Source organism: Nothobranchius furzeri, chromosome 9, assembly GCF_043380555.1.
Source record: "Nothobranchius furzeri strain GRZ-AD chromosome 9, NfurGRZ-RIMD1, whole genome shotgun sequence".
NCBI lineage: Eukaryota > Metazoa > Chordata > Actinopteri > Cyprinodontiformes > Nothobranchiidae > Nothobranchius > Nothobranchius furzeri.
The window spans coordinates 2,821,286-2,845,609 of record NC_091749.1 but is presented as its reverse complement, the minus strand read 5'-3'; the positions used below and the strand labels follow the sequence as shown (position 1 = coordinate 2,845,609).

The following is a 24,324-nucleotide window of genomic DNA, read 5'->3' as shown; positions in this document are numbered from 1 at the left end:
CAAATCTCCGCAGCTCAAGTTCAGTTCTTGAACCAACCAGAGGACGAGGGACGGCCGCCCCAGCCTCACTAAGCTGTTCTGTCATGCCGATAGAATTGCTCAGAATAGATGCACCTGTAACCAGCTGACGCAAAAACTCCTTCAGAGTTACTGATTTTGAGACGCAAATAGTTTCATCAGTCGTTGTGACCCCGGTGACATCTCAGGACCGATTTGAGTCGCACTAAGGTCCTCCTACCAACCTCGGGCCCGGAGTAAACCATCTCCACCTGACATCTCAGATCCACAGAGGGTCTCCTGAACTGGGTGAGGTAGGCACTTCCCGACAGATGGCGTCTGATGCTGTTCTCTCTAAGGAACCACTGAGTTAGCTGCAAACTAATACTTTCCACCCAGAACACGTTTCTCTCTCTGAAAGAAATCTTCTGAGATTCACCCACTCATCCAAACCTCGCATTTCATTTTAGCTTTTCATTCAGACACAGGTTTGCTTTTAATAACAAGTTTAATATCAAGCTGTTACAAATTGTCATTTGTTAATTGTCATCTTAAAATTGTTAGTAATAAATTCTTAACTTTTTAAACCTGACTCTTCTTTGAAATGAAACACAGGAAAGTGTATTTGGTTATTGAATCAGCAAAGAATCCATTAAGTCTATTGTTTAATAAATAAACTTTTGCTGTAAAATGTAATTATCTGAAATAAAAAATTAATCTTTGGATTAAGATATAGACCAAGACAGTTAGTGTATGAACTTCTATTGATTGTATTAATATCCTAGATATTTATGCATAAGTTCATATGCTAATGTGTCTGATCTTTTCTCAGGATCTAACCAATCTGATAGCAAACAGTGTTAAATCCTAGTATGTAGATGTGCCCACGCTACACTGGAATAAGCTGATGTGGACTGATGAAACTAAAACTGAGTTATTTGGGCGTAACAGGGGGTGTTACGCATGGAGGAAAAAGAACACAGCATTCCAAGAAAAACACCTGCTACCTACAGTAAAACATGGTGGTGGCTGCATCATGCTGTGGGCTGTGTGGCCAGTGCAGGGACTGAGAATCTTGTTAAAGTTGAAGGACGCATACATAGATTTCACTCAATATCGGCAGATTCTGGAGTACCTTCAACCAGAATCCAGACTCTTGTTGGAAACTACAGGAAGCATTTAGAGGCTGTTATTTCTGCAAAAGCAGGATCTAAATATTGAGTTGATTTTGTTTTTGTGGTGCTCTAATTTATGTACCTGTGTGTCCATATGATATATTTAACTGCATTTTTTCATCTTGACGACCCAAAATTTGTACAGGATAATCACGAAGATTTACAAGGCTGCCCAAACTTTCGTATCCCACGGTAACTGCTCATGTCCTGTTGTATGGAACACAGATACGCTCGAAACAAATCTGATCTGAATTAAAGTCAGAAGGTCATGAATCAAAGCAACATGTAACAGAAACTGGGCAAGTGAGCCTCAAGAAATGTGTTTAAATTCGGTCAAATTTATTGAATTCCTTCGAACAGTGGGTCCGTTATCTTTCACTCACTGTTAGATTCATATAGAAAGCCTTTGCAATGAGTAAACCCAGATGCATTAGGGAGGGGTGGCACACATGTCCTTGTTGTGTGGAAGACTGTGATTTCAAGATGAACACTGAAGACAGAAAAGTGCAATCTTCTCTCCTCAGTCTCTCCATCCTTATTTGTATCAGTGCTGCGCATCACAACATTAAAGTCTTTATTAATCAATCTCACCTCCTTTTTATTGTATCACCAAGCAATGAGGGAAGATTGCTAAATAAAAAGACATTTCTGCACGGGGAGGACGGGAGGGAACAGGGAGAAAAAATGCAACAGTATTCATTGGACCTTAAAATGTTTTGATGGCTTCTGGGAGCCACATTATATTTACATAGGAATGTGTCATTAACGTCAATGGTGCAGCAGAAACAATTAAGCTAATACAATGCTAAAGCCAACAACCTTGAGAATTTGATTACAGGCTTTTGTTGGGTTTTAAAAACCTTCCATTCTCCAGTTAAAACAAAAGCCTGATGGATTCGGCTGTGGTTATAATTCAGCTGTCAACTTCCATTGACGCCTCTGACTGTCACCACTAGACGACATTTACATACTTTATATATAAACCAAAATGAGGGGTCCACACGCCGGCATTCATAATAGGAGAAGCTAGTGCTCACACGGAGGCAGCCACATCCAGCGTTTGTCCTTCGTTTCAAATTAGACCGCTGTAATTTTGAAAGGGTCTGCAGGCATTGTTTGGTTGGCAAAGTGTTGCTGTTTTAGTGCATCTTTAATTCTGCTTTAATTGTAAAAGCGTCTTGCCTCTTTGCTAATCGCAGGCCTTAACTCATCGTTGCGTAGATGCTGCAGTGGCCTGTTAATGAGCTCACGTGCATCCTGCATGTCATCGTGCGTAACCGGGGACCAAGTGCACCATCTTAAGGGGGACTACCACTACTACTATGCATTTGCTCTGCTTCTCCCCTGCTCCCAGCACGATGTGGTCGACTCTCTCAAGTAATTTAGTCCTGCAGTAATATGATGATAATGTATGACTGTGTATAGGTGGGGGAACATGCAGCATCCTATTTAGCACCTAGCTGTGTTATCCCCTGATGATATTTTCAATATAATTATGAAATTTCAGAAAGTACATGTGGGGATGTTTCGACAAATAGGAGCCGCGGCAAAGTGAGACCCTATTTGTGTTTCATTATCTGTTGGAACACATTTTACAGTCATTGTGAGATATTTAACGTTGTTTTATCATACCCTGGAGACATTTTACACACTGATCTAATTAAAGTCACCACTTTGCTCAGTATCCTATTTAAAAAATCTATATATTCTATATAATTATGAAATTATGCATTATTTAATCTATAATCCCCACAGCTCCTTGCAAGTGGCAATAATTTTAATCAAAAGAGAACGAATAGATTTACTCTCTCTTGGTCCTGTTTAGACGCCTAATTGGGGAACGGAGTAATTCTTGATTGTTCACAGAGTTTTCCTGCCTAAATGAAAAATACAAGTGAGCGAATTAGTATGAAGGCATGCATGAAATCTAGTTCTAAATCATTTACGAGCCATGTAACAAAGTGAATGTGTTGACTTCGGACGCCACTTCACAAAGTGTACGAGAGTGCACGCACAAGGCTCGCATGTGTGCACGTGTGAGTATAGCACACTGTGCGTGTGCGCGGGGGGGGCTGTGACATCATTTTAAGGGAGAATATTATAACACAGACACACATTGTTGTCTCCAGCATTGTTGTGAAAGCAGTCCATTAAAATGCAAGCATGTATATTAAAGAGCAGCGCTGCCTTTTGATGGATAGTCGTCCGCCTGTGAATAAGTGTGCATATTGATTGGCAAAAAAGGTGAAAAGCAGTTTGACACAATTATTTCTGAAAGGCCCTGGTTATCCTGCATGATTTAAAAACCGTTTTAAACGCCTGTCACTTACGTTCCCTTCTGTGAGACCTTCGTGGCTCCTGAAAATAATAATTATGTAAAATGTCCAGGAGATATTGGCTGTGGCAGGTTCTATGCAGACGCTACGATATGTATTGATATACATCTATAAGAGAAGATGGGAAGAATAAGAAAACCATTATCAGAGCCAGCTCTCCTCTCTGTCACTCTGTCTCGCTCCGCTCCAGCAAATCCACATTTATTAAGCTGCTGAGTAAGGAGCCGCACCTCCTAACGTGGCAGATATCATTAAAAGTTACAAGTGCTTTAAAGTGAGCAACAGTCGATGCCTTTTTCCGTAAAGCCATGAATCTTATTAGGATGTTTTAGATTGACTGATTTAGCGGCCTACAGGAGTCTGTGTTTGCAGCCTTGTGGAACTTCTGGAACGTAATCTTTGTACTTTTGCGACACAACTAAAGAACGACAGGTAGCGATTTTCTGCTCGGAAAGGGCTTTAACTAAAAGCCATTGTCAACTATTCATCCCTCCTCTATCCAGTCTCTCTTATTTGCAGGATTAAAGGGTAGAAGTGGAGATTTTTCTGTAGGTTTTCAGATTTAATCAGTCGGCGACGCACTCACTGAGTTCTCTCTTCTGCATTTTTAGAAGGTCCTAATTTGGAGCCGAGAAGGCGCTGCTGAAACAGTTTTAAGTGTTGCTATTTGGATGCACGAGCAGACAGCCATCTGACGGAAGTGAACATGCATCCTAATAAACAATCATTCTGCATGAAGATGAATTTGTAAGCAGCGAGTGTCCCATCAGCCTAACATGCTCTGTTGTTAGCGAGTTCAAGAGGTGACAAAAGATAGGGCACGTTATATGTGTGTTGCTGCTCATTAGTGCTCGTTTCTGAGCGCACCCCCCTACTAATCGTGTTGTCATCATCACCGCTGCTGCTCCCAGCTGCAAGCTACCAGAGAAACAACAGGTCTGATCATCGCTTTCCTCTTCTCAGGAGTCCAACAATAAGGCTGTTTTTATCATTCTCAGAGTTTATAAGATGAATGTTCGACTGGTAAACGTTTGTCTGACAACTCCTCACATACCTGATGTGTGCAATCACATGATCTAACTAAAATCAGTTCTCTCCACCAAAGTAAATTCTGTCCAAAGCTCCAAAACAAATGCCAGCGTCCTCTAAATAAAACTATTGTGGTCATTTCTGATACTTTAGAAAATGTCTACTTTCTTGGGGTCAATTTAAAATCTTAACTATAAATTTTAATTACACCTAACTTATAACATGAACATTTATATTTTGTCATTTAAAAATTAAGATAAAATAAGGCATGCATTGTTTTCATCAATTCTTTATTGTCTAGCTGTAGTTTGTGTCAGAATAACTTTCCATACATGTACAGGAAGTCTTGTTTCGCTGTGTCAGAAACCGCTCTTTGTTTCCCCCAGCAGCTCATTTCATTTCTGTCTAAATGTTTAATTTTTGTTGGTGATTTCAGGAGGAGCTGGACAAGTGAAGTGACAAACGTATCGATCTTTGTCACAATCTGCCCAGTTTAGCAACAACTCCAGGAACAAGCTAACAGTGGTTTTAAATCTAAAAATAATTTCTTTCACACCTTATATGGTCAGTGTGAGCCACACCTGACAGACCCTTCATATATATATATATATATATATATATATATATATATATATATATACATATACATATATATATGTATATATATATATGTATATGTATATGTATATATACATATATACATACATATATATATATATGTATATATATACATATATATATATATGTATATATATACATATATATATATATATATACATATATATATATATATATATATATATATATACATATATAGTTATGTATATATATATATATATGTATATATATACATATATATATACATATATATATACGTATATATATACATATATATATATATATATATATATATATATATACATATATATATGTATATATATATGTATATATATATACATATACATAACTATATATGTATATATATATATATATATATATGTATATATATACATATATATATATATATATATATATGTATATATATACGTATATATATATGTATATATATATGTATATATATACATATATATATATACATAACTATATATGTATATATATATATATATATATATATATATACATATATATATATATATATATATATATATATATATAATTTCATTTGTTTGTAGTGTGTCTTTCCACTGATTTATTTATTTAATATTACAATCTTTTGAGCACCTGATTGGTGGCGTGTCACCACTGGAAAGAGTTTGGTGAAAGGTGACGTAAACACTCACCTCACCTTGTGCGAGTGCATGCGTGAGCAAGTATGTATGCAGGCGTGCACGTGCGCACGCATGTGAGAGTTTTTGTGTTTAAAATGTAACTTAGTCTCCACCCACATCAGTCATTCCATACAATTAACCCAATTCCCACTCAGTTTTCTGCTTTCTGATGAGAGCAGCATTGTTGGGTGCACAGGCAGCTGTTTCTGACCAACACACACACATGCAACACTCACTCAGCTCACACACACAAGTGGGTTAAATGTCTCCTCCTGCTTCTTGAGCAAAACGCAAACAAATATATAAAAATACATTTGTTTTTGGTGCACAGAGGACAGCAGGTGTCAGAGCAGTGTGTGCGTGTGTGTGTGTGTGTGTGTGTGTGTGTGTGTGTGTGTGTGTGCATGTGCGTGTGTGTGTGTGTGTGTGTGTGTGTGTGTGTGTGTGCATGTGCGTGTGTGTGTGTTTGTGTGTGTGTGTGTGTGTGCGTGTTCGTGTGAATGCTTACATGCATGCGGCTTTTGCTCATCAGCTATTTTCTCTCCCTCTTGCCTCTGACTGCCATCAGCCTCAAGTGTCATTTGTTTACCATAGCAACCGGATTAAATTAGGTGAAGTGATTAGGGCTTATTAACAGCCTAACGCTGTCAGTATATTCTTTTAACTTGGTATGTAAACACTTTGCTCTGGTGGCTCTCTGCTGGAAATCTTTATACAGTAAGGCAGATGGGGGGGGGGGGGTATAAATATATAATTATGAATTAAACAATAGCCACTCGCTGCACCGCCATCTCCTCCAGTCACCAGTCCACTGCCCTTTTATCAGTCCTCGAATCCCCTCACACACACACACACTCACACACACACACACACCTCTAAAGGAATAGATCAAATCTCAGGTACCAACAGAGCTCCACTTGTAATGAACAATAAAATAAAAGGAACCTTGTCTCGCCTTTCCTACTTGATTCTAACTAATAAACCCACTAGAATTAACATTCACACTTCATGTAATGAGGTGGTGGTGGTGAGGGGCGAGGGGGGCAGACCTTACTTCTCCATATTGACTACTCTCGCCCCTAGCCCCACTTTGCATTTAATACAGTACTTGGAGCCAAAGTGATTGTCAAATTATTTCCTTGTTATGTGGAAAGATATTTGTAATTAATATTAAAATTAAGCATTGTGTTGATGCCGGGTGGTGTTTTATTACAAAAGCTGCTACCAAAAGGCCGCTGCGTGTGCCCATTGCTCTCGTCTCGTTTTGGCTTTATCTTCCGTTTTTCTCTCCCTTTTCTTCGCTCATGTTGAGCATCAAGATAACTCTTCGCTCGCCTTTTAACTCACTCCTTCCCGGCTCTCATATCTCCCTCTTACAGTAAACCCCTGTTGCTCCCCTCTTCCCTTTGCTCTTTTACTTACCTCTTCTCTTATCCCGCTAATATTTTTGCTGCCTGCCCTCCCCTCCCTTGTCCTTGAAGACATCAATTATACACCCACAGATTACGTTTTCATGGGGTGTCCCACCGGTTTTGGTGGAGCGCTTTAGAAACGCAGGATCATTTTAAATAAGCACCTACTCAAAGAGAAAGCAAAAGTGTGTGTGTGTGTGTGTGTGTGTGTGTGTGTGTGTGTGTGAGGGAGGGGGAGGGGGGGCATGAGAGATGGAGAGAGAAAATAGAAAAAGAGAGACAGGGGCTGCTCTAGGCCAAGAGAATATGAGCAGGTGCAGCAGGGAAAATGAGTGCTATAAACAAGCCCTGGTCCTCGTAATTTATCATTAATCTGGGTGCCGGTGCTCGCAGTGCCTGGCTTATTCTGCATGCTGATAGCTATGTCATATTTCTTATCACAGATTTGTTTATGCTCTTATCCTTGTTTCTCAGGCTTTACACTTACTGCTATGGCCTCGGCTATTACCACGCTGGCATTTGGAGAGGGGAGATGCTACGTTGTGTATGTGCATGCGTGCGTGCGTGTGTGTGTGTGTGTGTGTGTGTGAGTGTGTGAGATGAGCCTGAAACAAGAATGATCCATGAAGGTGTCACTTTGACTTGAACGGATAAAAACTGCAGAGGCACCGTGGTTTTCTGCAGAGAGAGAGACCTTTTACATTTGCATCCACGGTGAAAGCAGCCTTTGACAGACACGACAAAGCCATTCAAGCAGCCGTTGCTCTAATCGGAAGCACGTTAACAGTTGTGCTGAGCTCCCCGTGGAAGTCCCTCTTTTGTACTGCGATGTCTGAGTTCCTCAAACTAGAGACAGATTGCCACGGAAATCATTTCAACTTTAAAGAGGCTCAGATGGGCGTCAAATCTGTCCAAATGTTCTGTACATTGATGCAACACACCAGATTTATCATGAATTTCTCATATTGGACTAGTTCATTAAAAATGTTCCAGCCATGTTTACTTGAATAATCAACCAACTAACTGTATCAAAAGCAACAACATGATCTACTTTGGAGAACTGTCGTCAAGGCCTTCGTGTTTGAGTGACTGTCTCGAATGTTTATTTTTCATCAAAGTTAGGACGATTAGAATGCCCCCCCCCCCCCCCCCATCCCCATTTGAATTGGTAATACTGCTTCTTTGTTTACTCTGTGCAATTTACTAATGAAAAATATGTGCAGAAGTTATTGATTCATGACCGTAATTGTTTAATTATTAATCAGTTTAGTCTTATATTAGCATTTTAAATGTAGCAGACAGCTTGAGAAAACTGAAATGCAGGTTCGAGTTTAGTCTTTGTGCCATCAGAGATTGAAGGAAACATCAAAGGCGAGCACGCGTGTTCTCAAACATGTGCCGTTTCAAACAGCTCTCAGAAAAACTCTTAACTTTTCACACAAATTCTCACACGACTGATGTTATTTAAAGGTCCGGGGATTATAATAAGTAAGACAGAGGCCACCAGAGTCACTAATCTTCAGAGGCAACACATTGGAGAAGATAATAGAATTTTATTATTGAACTCCAATGCAATGTTTTGTGATCACGAAACAATTTATTACGTCTCCAGAGCAAATTCAATCAGCCTGAAAAATAAACAAAAACAAATCAGTTTCCCATCCAACAAAATTCATAGTGAACTTAATGAGCATCAGTTCATCATGACGTAAATCATAACCACCTTTTTTTTTCTCCTTAGCAAATTGTCACAGTTGTTAAAGACCCTATCAAAATAAAACTTTGGAGAAGCAGTTTCAGTTTTTGAATTGTATGTAACACGATCTATAAGAACTGGAGGATGGAGTTGTTTTACTGACTGGGCTGGACAATAGTTCAATAAGAATGTATAAAAATTTCAATAAAAAGTGTCCTTTCTTTTTTTCATACGTAGCCTTTCAGGTAGTCCTTCTTCCAACCAATCAAAAACACAGATTCAGGCATGCTCCAGCACCAAACCCTCCTCTCACACCTACACACTACAGAGCATGTGATTCAAACAAGAAGTTGCATCAAAGACAAGCAGAGAAAATTGTCCTAAAAGAGGTTACAGTAGTTCACCAGCATGGCGGTCTGAAAATAACAAACAGCAGTCATTTGCTGCAGAGAATCAATGAAAAGAAAATCAAATCTGGCAACAAAACATACATGTATTGTCATAAAGTAATGACATAAAATTGCCAGAACTGCACTTAAAATGTATTTTTAACATTTTTCATAGTTAGCAAAAATGATTTATATTAATATATATCAATTGCTTTATAATGTACCTTTTTAAAATATTGTCGACAGTCTCTAATGGCTAAGGAGAAACGGTTCAGTCTGAGCAAAGCTGCGACAACATCCCTCACTAAACCACACCCATGCATGTCCCAACCTGTTTCAATGTGGACATTTAAATGTTTGTTACACCAGTGCTAACAATGCCAGCCAAAGCTACTGCTAACATCCCTGTTGAACAAAAAGAATACAACTAATAATGTTGGAGCACAAATATAAAGTTACTGTAGTGGGAATATCCACACATTGAAAAATGCCAGATATACATAACTTGCCTACTGAGTTAGACGGATACTGCACACAGAGTTTCAAGATTCAGGCAACACCACAAATAAACAGGGAAAACATCCAATCAGCACTTGGCTCACTTAATGTTCAAGTCCTGGTCTAGTGGGCAGGGTACACCAGTCTGTCCATTATAGAACTTTATTATCAGATTGTATTTGGCCCCATATTAGGGCTATTTTGAGTCCCAAATAATGTTCATATGGAATATTGGCCTGATCCCGGAGCTCAGAGATGGATTGCACCGCGCTCTGAATTCACAGACTCACATACTTGTCGAGATGAATCGTAAGCTTGCGACTTTGGCCGAGATTCATTCATTGGCACAAAGATGGATGCCATCAAGGAGAGAGTGGACGAATCAGCACGGATAGGGATAGATTAATGTCCATTATTGGGATTTTGAGAGGTTGAGGACCAACAAACTGTAAGACAGAGAGGAAATTATCTCTATCTGGCCCCAAAACAATTTCTAATCGGAATCTGGTGCCCTTGAGCCTGCAAGGCTCCAACGAAAACTCCCCCCTCAGAAGATATGTGGAATGTGCCGTCGCTATGGCAACTCAACTCTGCCTCCTTTCCCAGCCTGGGCGGGACTGCGGGAAGGCCGCTGAAACGTTCCAGGGTCACTGCAACCCTCCAACCCTCAATGCTCCTCCCCCTATCCACACTGAGGTGACATGCGCTGCTTATCGTGGCTGCAGGAACTGAAGTAGGGATAGTCCCAACCCACCACCCCACCTAGTGGACACTTATGTTGTGTTGTCTGAAGTCTGTTGCATGTATGTCTGAGGTGTTTTTTGCAGAGCAAAGCTGCCCTCCCTATGGAGGGTAACTCTGAAGTGCCTTTTTTTCCTACACCTGAACCAATCCTCATGTTACCCTCTAATCTCCATTAAGGTAGCACGACTCAGGGTTGTGAGTGACCACAGTCACCAAATCTTGTCGTGTGTCTTGCCCACGTATGTCTGATCTCTGAATTGTGTGTACTGAAACTCTAATTTCCCTCTGGGATTAATAAAGTATCTCTGATTTGATGATTGATTTGATTCGATAAGCTATTCGGAAGTTTCTCGATGTAAAAAAAATGGTTGATCTAAAACCTATTTGTAGGGTTAAGGATTGGCTACGTAAGTATTGAATGATCAATAAGATGTGATAATTCCATATAAATATTAAATATCAATCTGATTGATCTTTGAGTATTTAATCAGAAGACTGCAGTTTCTTTTACTTATTCAGGGACCATAAACACACTTCATATTAATTCAGACAGAATCAAGTAGTTTATTAAAATGAATTTATTTCTATTTCCTTAAACTAATGATTATACCGATGGCAAATAAACTCAAAATTCCTTTGGGGTAAAGCTTTGGCTATTCAAACTGCTGCGTTTGAGCCACCAACATAAAATAGACTATCTGTCGCTACTCCGTCCAATAAAAATGCCATTCTGCCCGTCACAAGACTCAAGACGAGGGACTGACGTAACCGCCCTTCTTCTCTTACCAAAATAACCACCACCAGCTTATGTGTTTAATCTGGCTGCTTAATTAAATCTCTTTCCAGTCTCTAACAACTTGTAATCCATTCTTTCCAAATTAAAGGTAACTATCTTGTCTTAAAAACAAAGGATAAAAAGAAGAGAAGTTTTAAAGTGGTGTCATAGTAACATATGCAAACCCAGTCTAGAATAATCTTCAAATGATGTGTTGGCAAATCTCTTGGTTGACTTGTTTTGTGGGGTCATCAAACTGGGGTTGGTAAGCAGAGACGGAGCTAAAGTGATCCTGATTAATATAAAAAATAAATGGTTGCTTCAGAAATGAACAGGGGACTTTCATTTGAGAAATTTAGCAACATGTCATGTCCATCCATCCATCCGCTTTCATCTGCTTGTCCGGGGTCGGGTCGCGGGGGCAGTAGCTTAAGCAGAGGCCTAGAATTCCCTCTCCCCAGCCACTAGGGCCAACTCCTCCAGGGGGATCCCAAGGCGTTCCCTAACCAGCCGAGAAACATGTGGCACTTACACACTAGCATCGGCTCCACTCCACCTGGACCGGGTTTGGAGAGTTCTCATTGAGGTAGCCTTGGATTTTCCCACGCACAATCAGACGTCTTTTCAGCCATCTTCCTGAGGAGGTCTGCCTGGAGCGGAACTAGTCCAACACACCCACTGCTGACTGACTGGCCGGCTCAAAATCATGCATACCATTGGGGGAGCGTCCGACCGGTGGATAGAATCAGCCGTTGGGTTGATGAACGAGTTAATGAACCTCTGACTGAAACCGTTTTTCTCTGTCTCTCACTGCTGTGAGGAGTGCACACACACACACACACACACACACACACACACACACACACATGCTGCCAGACACAGCAAAGCAGGATACCAGAGATAGATTTCCAAAAGCATATTAAACAAAAGCTCAGGCTGTTTTTGTTTAAAAATGGAGACACGGCAAAATTCTCCGCACTCTTTTGCCCTGCTCACGGGCTCGGACAAGCGCTCATGACATCACTGATATCTACTTTTCATGCTAACTTCGGAGAACCCTGCGTGCTCAACCTCGTCCGCATTCCTAAGACAGTGTGGAATAAATGTGGCCAGTTTGGTGCGGGCTGCGCTGAGTGGAGCCGATGCTAGTTTGTAGCGTGGGAATAGACCCTCCAGAGTGTCCTTGGTCTTCCTCTGAGTTTCCTCCCAGTTAGAGGTGCCCGGACAACCTCACCAGGGAGTCATCCAGGAGGCATTCTAACCAACGCAAGGCAGCGTTTGTTGTATTGCATATTTCATACACAGAGGCAATTCAATGGGCTTACCATTAGTTACCATAGCATAAACATTAAAAACAATGTGATAGCACATTAAAATACACAAATAAATTTAGATCAAATCAAATGCACTAATTAATTTCAGATATAAGAATCAGAAAAAAGACAAAGTTAAAGGGTGAGTCGTTACAGTGCAGAAGGTGCTGTATAAGTACCATTAATTCAAAGGCTAATGAATACATTAAAGTTTTCAATTTTTATTAAAACTTTATTGAGTTGCAGCACATTTGAGGTCATAAGGAGCCTGATTCCATCTGTGTTCAACATAGTAGCTAAAAGCAGCTTCACTATAGCCCTGATGGGCCTATATACCGGAAGGTATTTTGGCCCCATGCCAATGAGTGATTTATAAACTAGTAGAAGCACTTTGCAGTCTATTCTATAGGTCACTGGAAACCATTGTTCAGATTTAAGAACTTGAGTGATGTACTCAGTTCTCTTTGTTCTTGTGACGACTCTGACGCTACGTTCACACTGCAGGCCTCGAAGCCCAATTCTGATTTTTGGAGTAAATCTGATTATTTTGTGTGGCTGTTCACACTATGACTAAAATGCAATCAAACTCTCCAGTGTGAATGCTTCACAGCCCCGAAAAGACCTTTGTAGCGGTCACACTTTATAGCATGACGACTGCAAATTAATTATGACCAATAGGATGTGATGATTCCATGTAAATATGAAATATCAATCTGATTGATCTTTAAATGTTTAATCAGAAGAGTCTAGGGTTATTTGCTTGTTCAAGGACCATAAACACACTTCGTATTAATTCACACAGAGTCAATTATATAATTTAAAAGGAATTGTATTCTTTTCTAAACCAAGGATTATACATGACACGATATGAATAATGAGATGTGATGGAGTGGATATGCGGTGATGGAATGTGATGTGTGAGGTGGTGTGATGTAAGTTAGATGTTTATCATGTTGTTTGCTGTAAACTAGAGAGTTGATTATTAATTAAAGAGCATTGGACGTAATCTGTTGTGTCTACGAACCCTGATGGAGACCCCCAGCAGATCCGGACTGTCAGAAGTCGGGTGGACTTCACGGCACCTGAAGCCAGTAGATTGACTTTGACACGACCCGTCCAGTCTTGAGATGTTTCCAGGTCACAACAGTAGCTGGAATGCTTGTCTGCGTCCAAAGTGATTATGGCTCTTAATGAGCCGTTTGGCTGTGTCAGCTTGCAGGGTGCACACAGGTTGACTGTATGTCAAAAGAGATGTGTCACACCCTGTCCTGTCTCCCCATTCTCTTCAGTCCTGTGCCCATGTTAATTGTTCCCACCTGCCTCTCGTCTCCCAATCACCCAAGGTCCCAGCTCCTCCTGTATTTAAACCCTGTTATTCCATTTTGTCTGGTTGGCTCATTGTTTCATTGTCCAGCGTGTTCCTGATTAAAATCCCTGTTTTAATGTACCTGCCTGCCTGCCTCCTTCTTCAGCCGCGTGTGGATCCTCACCTCCGTTTCACTCACCAGCACGCCTGACAGAATGAGCCAACCCTGTAAAGGATCCAGCGGGGAGGTTCTTCCTTGGGAGTGTTTGCTCCAGTTTTTAACCGCAGATCACCGGCCGGCTTCTCCTCCTCTGGCCTCGTCTCACAGCAGACGCTGTCGCCGAACCCCAGCTGCGACGATCCCCTCCGCCCTCCCGGAGCTAGATGTGAGGTTGGACCAGGAGACGCAGCTAGACCGCTCCTGCTACGTGGGCACCAGAATGGCTGTGTGCTCCCCCGGAGCAGTCCCACGGCGTTGGGAAGGATGCCGGGCTCCACCGTCACCCCTAGTCCCAGGATGGAGCCGCAAGCTCGCTGCAGCTCCGGCTCGGCGCGCCAGCATGGACCCGTCCCCAGTCAGACCAGCAGTCCCGTCTCCGGTCCAATCAGCGCCTCCATCATCAGCAGGCTGAGGGACCACGCCTACAGCCCAGCTGACAGAGTTCGCCGGCCTCCAGGCGGAGCTTGGCCGGATCCGTCAGCTCGTCAGCCTCCAGGAGTTCCAGCTGGACACCCTATCTTCCCCGAATTACCAGGAGACGGTTCCGGTCCAGTCTGCAGCTCCCTCATCTCTTGGCCAAAGGATAGAACCCGCAGTCCACCCAGCAGAGCTTGCCGGTCTCCGAGTTGAGCTAGCCCAACTCCATCAGAGCCTCAGTCTCCAGGAGCTCCAGCTGGACAATCTGTCCTCCCTGCTCTCCCAGTTTCCTGCACCACCAGTTCAGTCAGCTCCTGTCCCAGTGGTGGTCCCAGTGGTGGTCCCAGAGGTCGCACCTCATCCAGTTCCAGCGGTGGTCCCGGAGGTCGCACCGCATCCAGCGGTGGTCCCGGTGGGTGCACCACATCCAGTTCCCATGGTGGTCCCGGAAGCCAACGCCCCCGGACCAGAAGTCGACGGTCCAGAAGTCGATGGTCCAGAAGTTGACGGTCCAGAAGTCGACAGTCCAGAAGTCGATGGTCCAGAAGTCGACGGACCAAAAATAGACGCCCCCGGACCAGAAGTCGATGGAGGTCGACGCCCCCAGTGCTGAAGTTGATGCCCCTTCCAGTCCTGTGGTCGACGCCCCTTCCAGTCCTGTGGTCGACGCCCTTTCCAGTCTTAAGGTCCACGTTCTTTCCAGTCCAGAGGTCGACGCTCTTTCCAGTCCAGAAGTCGATGCTCTCTCCAGTCCAGAGGTCAACGCACTCTCCAGTCCAGAGGTCGACGCTCTCTCCAGTCCAGAGGTCGACGCTCTTTCCAGTCCAGAGGTCGATGCTCTTTCCAGTCCAGAGGTCGATGCTCTTTCCAGTCCAGAGGTCGACGCCCTTTCCAGTCCAGAGGTCGACGCCCTTTCCAGTCCAGAGGTTGACACTCTTTTCAGTCCAGAGGTCGACGTTCTTTCTAGTCCAGAGGTTGACGCTCTTTCCAGTCCAGAGGTCGACGCTCCTTCGTATCCAGAGGTTGACGCTCCTTCATATCCAGTGGTCGACGTTCCTTCGTGTCCAGAGGTCGAGGCTCCTTCGTGTCCAGAGGTTGATAATCCCTCGTGTCCAGAGATCGACGCTCCCTCGTGTCCAGAGGTCAACGTCCCCTCCAGTCCAGAGGTCGACATCCCCTCCAGTCCAGAGGTCGATGTCCCCTCCAGTCCAGAGGTCAACATCCCCTCCAGTCCAGAGGTCCACGTCCCCTCCAGTCCAGAGGTCCACGTCCCCTCCAGTTCAGAGGTCAACGTTCCCTCCAGTCCAGAGGTCGACATTCCCTCCAGTCTAGAGGTCGACGTTCCCTCCAGTCCAGTTCCCTCCAGTCTAGAGGTCGACGTTCCCTCCAGTCCAGTTCCCTCCAGTCTAGAGGTCGACGTCCCCTCCAGTCGGAGGTCGACGCCGTCTCCAGTCACGTGGTCGACGCCATCTCCAGCCCAGTGGTCGACGCTGCCTCCAGCCCAGAGGCCGACGACGTCGCCGCCGCCTCCAGTCCAGAAGTCAAAGACGTGTCCTCCGGCGTCTCTGCCTCCGGTCACCGCCAGTCCTGCCCTCACCAGGCGCGGGCCCCCAAGAGCCCGTCATCGCCTCCTCCTCTGCCACAGACGCAGGCCTCCAGGAGCCCGTCGTCGCTTCCTCCTCTGCCACAGACGCAGGCCCCCAAGAGCCCGTTGTCGCCTCTTCCTCTGCCACAGACGCAGGCCCCCAAGAGCCCATCGTCGCCGCCTCCTCTGCCCCAGGCGCAGGCCCCCAGGAGCCCATCGTCGCCTCCTCTGCCCCAGGCGCAGGCCCCCGGACTCTACTGGTCCCTGCCTCCTCTCCATCGGTCCATTGGTCCCTCAGTCCCTCTCGGCCCTCCCTCCGTTTCCCCCTCCTCCCGCCCTGCTCTGTGTTCCTGTGTGTGTCTGGAATCCGCCCTTTGAAGGGGGGGGGGGGGGTACTGTCACACCCTGTCTTGTCTCCCCATTCTGTTCAGTCCTGTGCCCATGTTAATTGTTCCCACCTGCCTCTCGTCTCCCAATCACCCAAGGTCCCAGCTCCTCCTGTATTTAAACCCTGTTAGTCCATTTTGTCTGGTTGACTCATTGTTTCATTGTCCTGCGTGTTCCTGATTAAAATCCCTGTTTTAATGTTCCTGTCTGCCTGCCTGCCTCCTTCTTCACCCGCGTGTGGATCCTCACCTCTGTTTCACTCACCAGCACGCCTGACAAGATGTCTCAAGGATGCTTTTCCCAAATTGGCCAATTCGGAACTCTGCTCGAAACTGAATCGCTCAGGAAGTAATCCTAGTTTTATTAAACCACAATGATATGATTTATAGCATATCCTGGCAAATCAGAATTTGACACGTTTCTGGGTATTTACCAACATCCCTCCACTCCTTCCTTCAGATACAAGATTCTGTGAATAATCTTTAAACGTTATGTGAGGAGAACCTTAACCTTGATTTGTATCTTATGAAGATGTGTATGAGTGTAGATAATGATTAACTTGTTAAATCAAACAAATACTGATCATAAGATCTGCAATGGATCATTGTAAGAACAACATTCATTTCAAATTCATTGATTTGAGTACATATTATTGAAACATTTCATTTAAACATCTTGTTCATTCATCACATATGATTATTTAACTTATGAGTTGTAAAAGTTCACTTTTTATTCAGAGTGAGGTATCCAGCAGTCTGAGATAAGGGAGGAAAGGGCTTTTGTGGGAGACCTTGGCAGTTTATGTCTGTGCTGAAGAACAATAAGTGAGCAAAAGATTGATTTGTGCTTCTGAATCCTCCAGCTGGCGTAACCTTGACTTTGCAGCTCTGGCGTGCATGAAAGTTTACCCTTTTTACTCATTACACCTACATGCACGGAAGAGAAGAAACACACTCAGTGGAGTCGAAACCAGGAGCGGCGAAGTTGTGCTACCCTGCTCGAGTTGTGAAGTGAAAACCTTTACTGACAGTTTATCCACATGATCAGTATCACACCTGTTAATTCTTCCATTTTGGGCTGGAAACTATTTCAAAACTGTAAACTATTTAACTCCTTTTCCGCGCCGTCTTCCGAAATGATTACACCGAAGCTCTGGAACCACTTGCCCCTCCCGATCAGACTCTCTTCCTCTCTTTCCCTTTTTAAGTCTCGTTTAAAAACTCACTTTTATTCTCTGGCTTTTAATTCTGTCTAACTTATTCCCTTTCTACCTTTCCTTTTAGGGTTGGATTACTTGATTTTAATGGATTTAGTTTTTATTTTTGATTGTTTTTATTGTGTGTTTTGTTCAGCACTTTGGTCGGCTCTCATGCCGTGTTTAAATGTGCTATATAAATAAAATTGGTATGGTATGGTATGGATTATTCACTGAAAATGTTTCTGTATTAATTCATTCACGGAGAACCGCCCGCTCTCATGGAGACACCCCCCCCCCCCACGGAGACCGGTAAAACGCTTCGCTCCAGCAACACCTCCAGCATGCTCTCCTGTATTTTTAATTCCTAAACCTAAAACAGGATGTCCAGACAGACTCCTGAACCCATCTGTTAGCACTTTTCCTCAAGAACATCCACCACACATGACGTTCACCTCCGCTGACTCAGTGACGTGGGAGACAGATTTAATGTGGCATGACCGTTCAGACTGCAGTTGCTTTCAAAAATATCAGATATGTGTCGGAATCAGTACCACATATTCAAGTGACACGGATTGCATTTAAAAAAGTCGGATCTGTGCCGTTCAGACTGTCATAACAACATCAGACATGGGTATGGGGAAAAAAGCGGAATTGATGCACTTTTGCCTGCAGTGTGAACGTAGCCCAACAGACACATTCTGCATAAATTGCAGTAGTCAATAACTAAGTACCTAAGCAATCTTAACTGGCTCCTCTCGATGTTGAGGAGGAGCGGATTTACTCCAAACCCCTCCCGGATGACCGAGCTTTTTACCCTATCTCTAAGGGAGAGCCCAGACACCCAGTGGATAAAACTAATTTTGATCACTTGTATCCGCAATCTTGTTCTTTTGGTAACTTCCCAAGCTTGTGACCATAGAAGAGGGTTAGAACAAAGATCGACCAGTAAACCAAGAGCTTTGCCTTCTAGCTCAGCTCTGTCTTCACCATGACAGACCAGTAAAATACCCGCATTACTGTAGACGCAGCACCAATTCACCTATCAATCTCGTGCACCATCTTCCCCTCAATTGCGAACAAGACCACAACGTATTTAAACTCCACTTGAGGCAGGACCTTGTCCCTGACCTGGAAAAGGCATTCCACCCTTTGCCAATCCAAGACATGGTCTTGGATTTAGAAGAGCCGATTTTTATGCCAGCTGCTTCACACTCGACTGCAAACCACTACAGCAAAAACTGGAGATCACAGTTTGATGAGGCCATTAGGACCACATTATCTACAAAAACTCAACTCAACTCAACCTTTACTTACAAAGCACCTTAATGAGACATGCCACCATAATGACAGATAATATGATGTTGCACATAAAAGGTGGACACCAAATAGTAGGACCCGGGGGTTTCCCCAGTGCTTCAGGTCTGAATTCACTGAGAGGGGAACAACATGCGTCTCTTGTGACGTAATGGGTCCACCTTGAGACGTTCAAACCAGTGCTGGATGCACCTCAGGTGTAGCTGTCCAAACAGAACTGCTACGTGGCCTGCAGAAAACAGAACCCTCAAGCCAGCCATGCTTAAAGGCTGTAGCGCTGTAGCCAAGCATTTGGAGAAGATGCGTGGGGCGAGGGAGTACCGAATAGAAGCCTGTTTTAGTAATACTGGATTCCATTAAACAAGAAGCATAAGAACTTTCTTTGTTTTGAAAATACTGGAACATGGAAGTAAGCATCCTTCAGGTCTATGGAAGTGAACCAATCACCTGGATGGACATAATTCAAGACCTGTTTCACAGTGGGCGTACAGAAGTGTTTTACTGCTATTGGGTGGTTGAACAGGGACAACTCAAGGCTGGTTCTGACCCAACCCGTCTTTTCTGGAACCATGAAATAATGAGAGTAAAACCCCAAGTTCTCCTCCCCTCAAGTAACACTGGAGATGGTGTCCTTTGGTGGGAGTTCTCGTAATTCCAACTCGAGTGCGGAGGATTGACCTGGTCAGATTTGTATGCACAACCCCTGACAACTGGGGTGGGGGTGAGGGGTGCAGTTTCAGTCTGTGGCCATGGTAAATTATGTATCCTACAGAGCGTGTTCGGAGAGGAGACTCGTGCCTGGCGCTTACACCTGCATCGAGACAAAAAGCCAAGTTAGAGCCCCTGCTGCTGTCACTTGGACTGAGGAAAACTTAGGAGCAAATCATAGGGGGATGGACCACGAAAGGGCGAGTTAACAGGTTTGAATGGGGAGAAAGTCATGGTTTCTAATGCAGGGCCCTGATGGAGAAAATGTGCATGTAAGACGCACGTAAGTTGCCCCTCATAAGTGCAACTTACGAGGGGCAAACTCTGGGAGAAGAGACTGTTGGAGCAGCGAACCTGAATGCTCCTAATGGCTGCACAGTGGGATGGGCTGCCTCACAAGTTAGCTTGAACTACAAAGTGGAAGGAACGGGGAGGAATCATGGCCGATGAACATCCATGATATTACCGGGTCATAGCGGTGTGACAGATGGCAAGTAAGCAACTCAAACCTGTGAAAAGTGTTCAGGAGGAGTGGATGTGCTTGAAGTGAGAAATGTGTGGAGAAACAACAAAAGCATCAACTGAGCCTTCTGCAGAGGAGGAATATGTTGCACTTTAGAAGGTGTAAATGTTTTATTTTGATGCATATTTTCTGCAAGAAGTCATTTCTTTGGCAGCTTCCCGCGCACATCTTGACACTGCATGGACCAGGTTGGAGCCAGTGGACGGCCTCCTCTAGCTCACTGAGTCAAGAGCTGGCTATCTGTAGGTGCCAAGATTAATGCCAAAGGCTGGTTTTGTGCAGTACCCAGACCAATCGGGTGGTGTCTCCACTGGCTGCGGCATTATCCCCAGGCCCTGGGAATGCTTCCAGGTTGACAGCTGGACCAAGGCCGAACCAGGTTATGGACAGAGGCAGAGAGCTCCACAGACCTCTGTGCTCTCTCGAAAGCATCACAAAATTGAACCCGCCAACATATCTTTTTGTAGCTGCCCAGAGATGGAAGGCAGAGCATGCAGCAATCAGAGCACACTGAGCCAATGTCTGCCAGTCGGAAAACCAGGAAGAGCAGACCAAAGTGGCAGCACATAGATTCAAAATGGCATTGGTAGATTTGCAGATGAGGCATTGAAGTTCGTTAAGCAAGTCACATGCTTCCTTAGTCTTGGAAATCCCCAAGAGTGATGAGGACAAGGTTGCTAATGTCTGCTCCAGTCTGAAAAGCGCACCGATGAGAGATGTCAATAGCTGCTTGTGTTTGGAGGCAGGGGCAGCATACTGACCAACCATCTTACATTTTGCACAGAGCAGTGAAGCTACGCTGGGCTCCAAGGGAGCCACAATAGGGTAGCCGTGCTCCGAAAAACCCTCCACCTTGATGATGGGGAGCCTTCAGCTTTGCAGGTTTTGTTGTGGAGCCATCCCAGTACTCCATAGCTGCTGGGAACCGTAGAAAAAACCGGATCAGGGCAGTGGACCTGGGTGCCACCGAACCAGCCTGCTGAGTCGTCCAAGTTAGGTGGCATTGGGGTGGCAACAGTCAACCCTTTGTGGTTAGCGGCAGGCCAAATAATGGAGGGCAGCTTCTGAAGCAGTGCTCAAATAGCCAGGAGCTTCATGGAAGAGGAGCGCGGGAGACCAGGGTTCGGGTCTCATCTGGGAGCCTGCTTGCCTTCTGCTTTCAGAGCATCATACGACGAGTCTGCAAAGCTGTGAGTCTCCATATCAGAGTGTTCAGCCAGAGCAGAGTCCGGCTTGGGATCAGCGGCGAAAAAATCCAGTGCGTCGTCCAAGGAATTTGTCTCAGATGTGCCTGTGAAGTAATCAACCCGTCAGTTTCCTCTCAGCCAGGAGAAAGAGAGAAAGAAAGAAAGAAAACAATATTTTGTACAGCGCCACTTAAGATAAAAATCTGGAGGCGCTTCACAAAAACATAATTTTAAATTCAAAAATTATTTTAAAAATTATTTTTAAAATGTTTAAAATGAATAAAAAATTGTGATTAAAAAAGTTAGGAAAGAACGAGAGGAAATCAATATGAAAGAGGGAAATCAGTGGATGCCAGGAAAGGCTAGATAGGTAGAAAGAGCAGAATACAGAGAGGGTGGTGACGAAGGTCACGCTAAAGCTTGAACAAGTGAGTTTCCAGCTGCTTTTTAAAGGAGACCACTGAGTCCACTGAACTCAGGCTCAAGGGGAGAAAGTTCCACAGTCTGGAGGCCACAGCAGCAAATGATTTGTCACCTTTGCTCTTTAGCCTGGTGCGCAGAAAGGGCATGAAGTCTGAGATGTGACAGCAAGGCCTGCTTGCTTGGCGCCAAGGCAGATGTTGCACTTGGTGTGGAGTTCACCAGACGTGATGCATGTATTCTTGCAGGACAGCTACTGCCAAACAAGGTCACATGACATGGTGAGTTTTGACAATTTTTTTTAGCTTTTATACGTAGAGGTCACTAGAAGAGAAATTGGAGATGAGCTAGGGTCCTCAGTTTCCGACACAACATCTATGAAAGCTTCCAGTCAGGTTTTCGTAGAGCTCATTCTACTGAAACAGCTCTTCTTAGGGTCTCTAATGACCTTCTGACTCACAGTGATGCAGGGGACTGTTCTGTTCTGGTCCTGCTGGACCTGACTGCAGCCTTTGACACTGTCGATCTTCACCTGCTGCTAGACAGGCCGAGAGACTGTGTAGGCATATCAGGAACTGCTCGGGATGGAGTCTCCTCTTATCTGTCTGAGCGCTCCTTCTATGTGGCCGTCTCCAAGTTTCAATACTCCACCACCTCCCTCACCCATGGTGTCCCGCAAGGTTCTGTGCTGGTGCCTCTGCTCTTCCTCCTCTATCTGCTTCCTCTTCAGCACCTTTCAGAATAATCCCCTACCATCTTTATGCAGATGACATCCAACTGTACATCTCCTTTAAGCCCCATGAGATGTCTAAGCTGGAGCACACACACACACACACACACACACACCTGGTTAGACTCTATTAAACCCTGGATGACAATACAAATTATAAGCATGGAAATTGCAACATACTTTTTGTCCCACACTAACTAGAATTAAAATTTGATCAATCAAAATATTAAGGTTTAGAGATGATCAGCAAGAATAATATTAATCAGAAATGGACTAACTGTAATCTTATAAAACATCCTCCATGGTGTGAAAGACAGAGCAACAACATAGTGTTGTCCAGCAAACTGTAATGCTGCCAAATGGACAGTTTTTAAAAAGCACAGTCCTAGTAAGGGTGGACGACCTTGTCGCTGTTTTCTGTAATAGTTAAGGGAGAATTTGTGTTTTGCGGAAGAAAAAATAATCTGACTACTGCAGATAATCTGTCTGTAAATGAGTTACAGTCTGTGCGACCAGAAATACACAGTTTCATAGCGTGGTTTACCCCAGCACAAAATCCCTGTTTCTGTGGACGAATGCAGTGGCTGCTGAAGCAGGTGGATGAGGAAGTGCTTGTAAAGAAAGCGAGGCAATGCCAGTTTTACAGACCTGGTTGAGTCGGATGTTATGCAGAAAAACATCCGAACTGAAATATGCCTGGGACAGTAAAGTCCCATCTGCATTAATAGCTCTTCAACACAAATTCCCTAAAATGCTGTTCACGGTTAGCACACAGGCTTCTAAAGTTTTTGGACAACTTCCGTTATTTTGTTTGAACAATTTTCCCTCCACCGTTGTTTCTCCAGTTTATTAAAAAGGTTGATTCTGAACACAACTCTGTTCTCTCACTCCATGCTGCCTGTGTGCACAGACCTGCTGCTCAGCTGATCTGAGGGTTCTCAGCCCAGCCTGGTCTTGGTAGCGTCAACCCAGTAGTGCACATCTAGGTTTTGTTCACAGAGCCTTCTATGGAACGTGGAGATCTCCAAGCCTGTGGACGGCACAAAAGATGCACAGAGAAGTTTGTGGAGTGCACCTTAATGTAGTAAACAAAGGCGGCTATGAGCAGCGTTGCTTTTGGAGACTGACTCTGAAATTTCATCCTGCTGTCTCTCAGTGAGACGGCTGTGTGTAGTCCTCACAGCAGTCTATTCTCACGCTGCTGCGGCTGGAGCAGAGAACTGGCGAAATCCCTGTAGAACCAAAATTTTCCAAGGGTGCATAAACTGACCACTCCGAGAGAATGGAAAATCCTATTTTCTTTTTTTTTTCTCCAGTATATCCCAAAATCCCGAGTGCTTTACAGCCGAACTCGGCAATTCACCACTGAAAATAAGTGACATAGTGTGATATTTAGTGGAAGTTCAATTATCCATGATGAATTGTGTTTTATACCACTGTAACATGATACAAACGTGCTTTCAAACATAACCGCAGAGGTTTTCCTTGTCCTGTTTTTGTTTCATTTCTCCTACGTTTGGATGCCAACCAGGAAATCTTCCTCAAAGAAAACCATTCCGACATCAAATGTCATAAAACACGTTTTTGGGAATGACATTTCTGGATTTTTACCTAAACTTGCTTGTTTTTGACAAAGACCCAGATGGGGGGAGCAGGTGTCCTCATTCTGTGACCAA

At 44.0% G+C, this 24,324-nt stretch overlaps 1 protein-coding gene across 1 annotated transcript in view; it reads right to left on the bottom strand.

Annotated features, from left to right (window-relative positions):
- Nucleotides 1-6,383: 6,383 nt before the first annotated feature.
- Nucleotides 6,384-24,324, bottom strand: part of LOC139071712 (ice nucleation protein-like) — a 162,393-nt gene continuing 144,452 nt past the window's right edge. Inside the window, exon 2 of the mRNA XM_070554609.1 lies at nt 6,384-23,678. Coding sequence (XP_070410710.1) covers nt 14,904-15,914 — 1,011 coding nt within the window. The 5' untranslated portion in view covers nt 15,915-23,678 and the 3' untranslated portion in view covers nt 6,384-14,903. The remainder of the gene's footprint in view (nt 23,679-24,324) is intronic.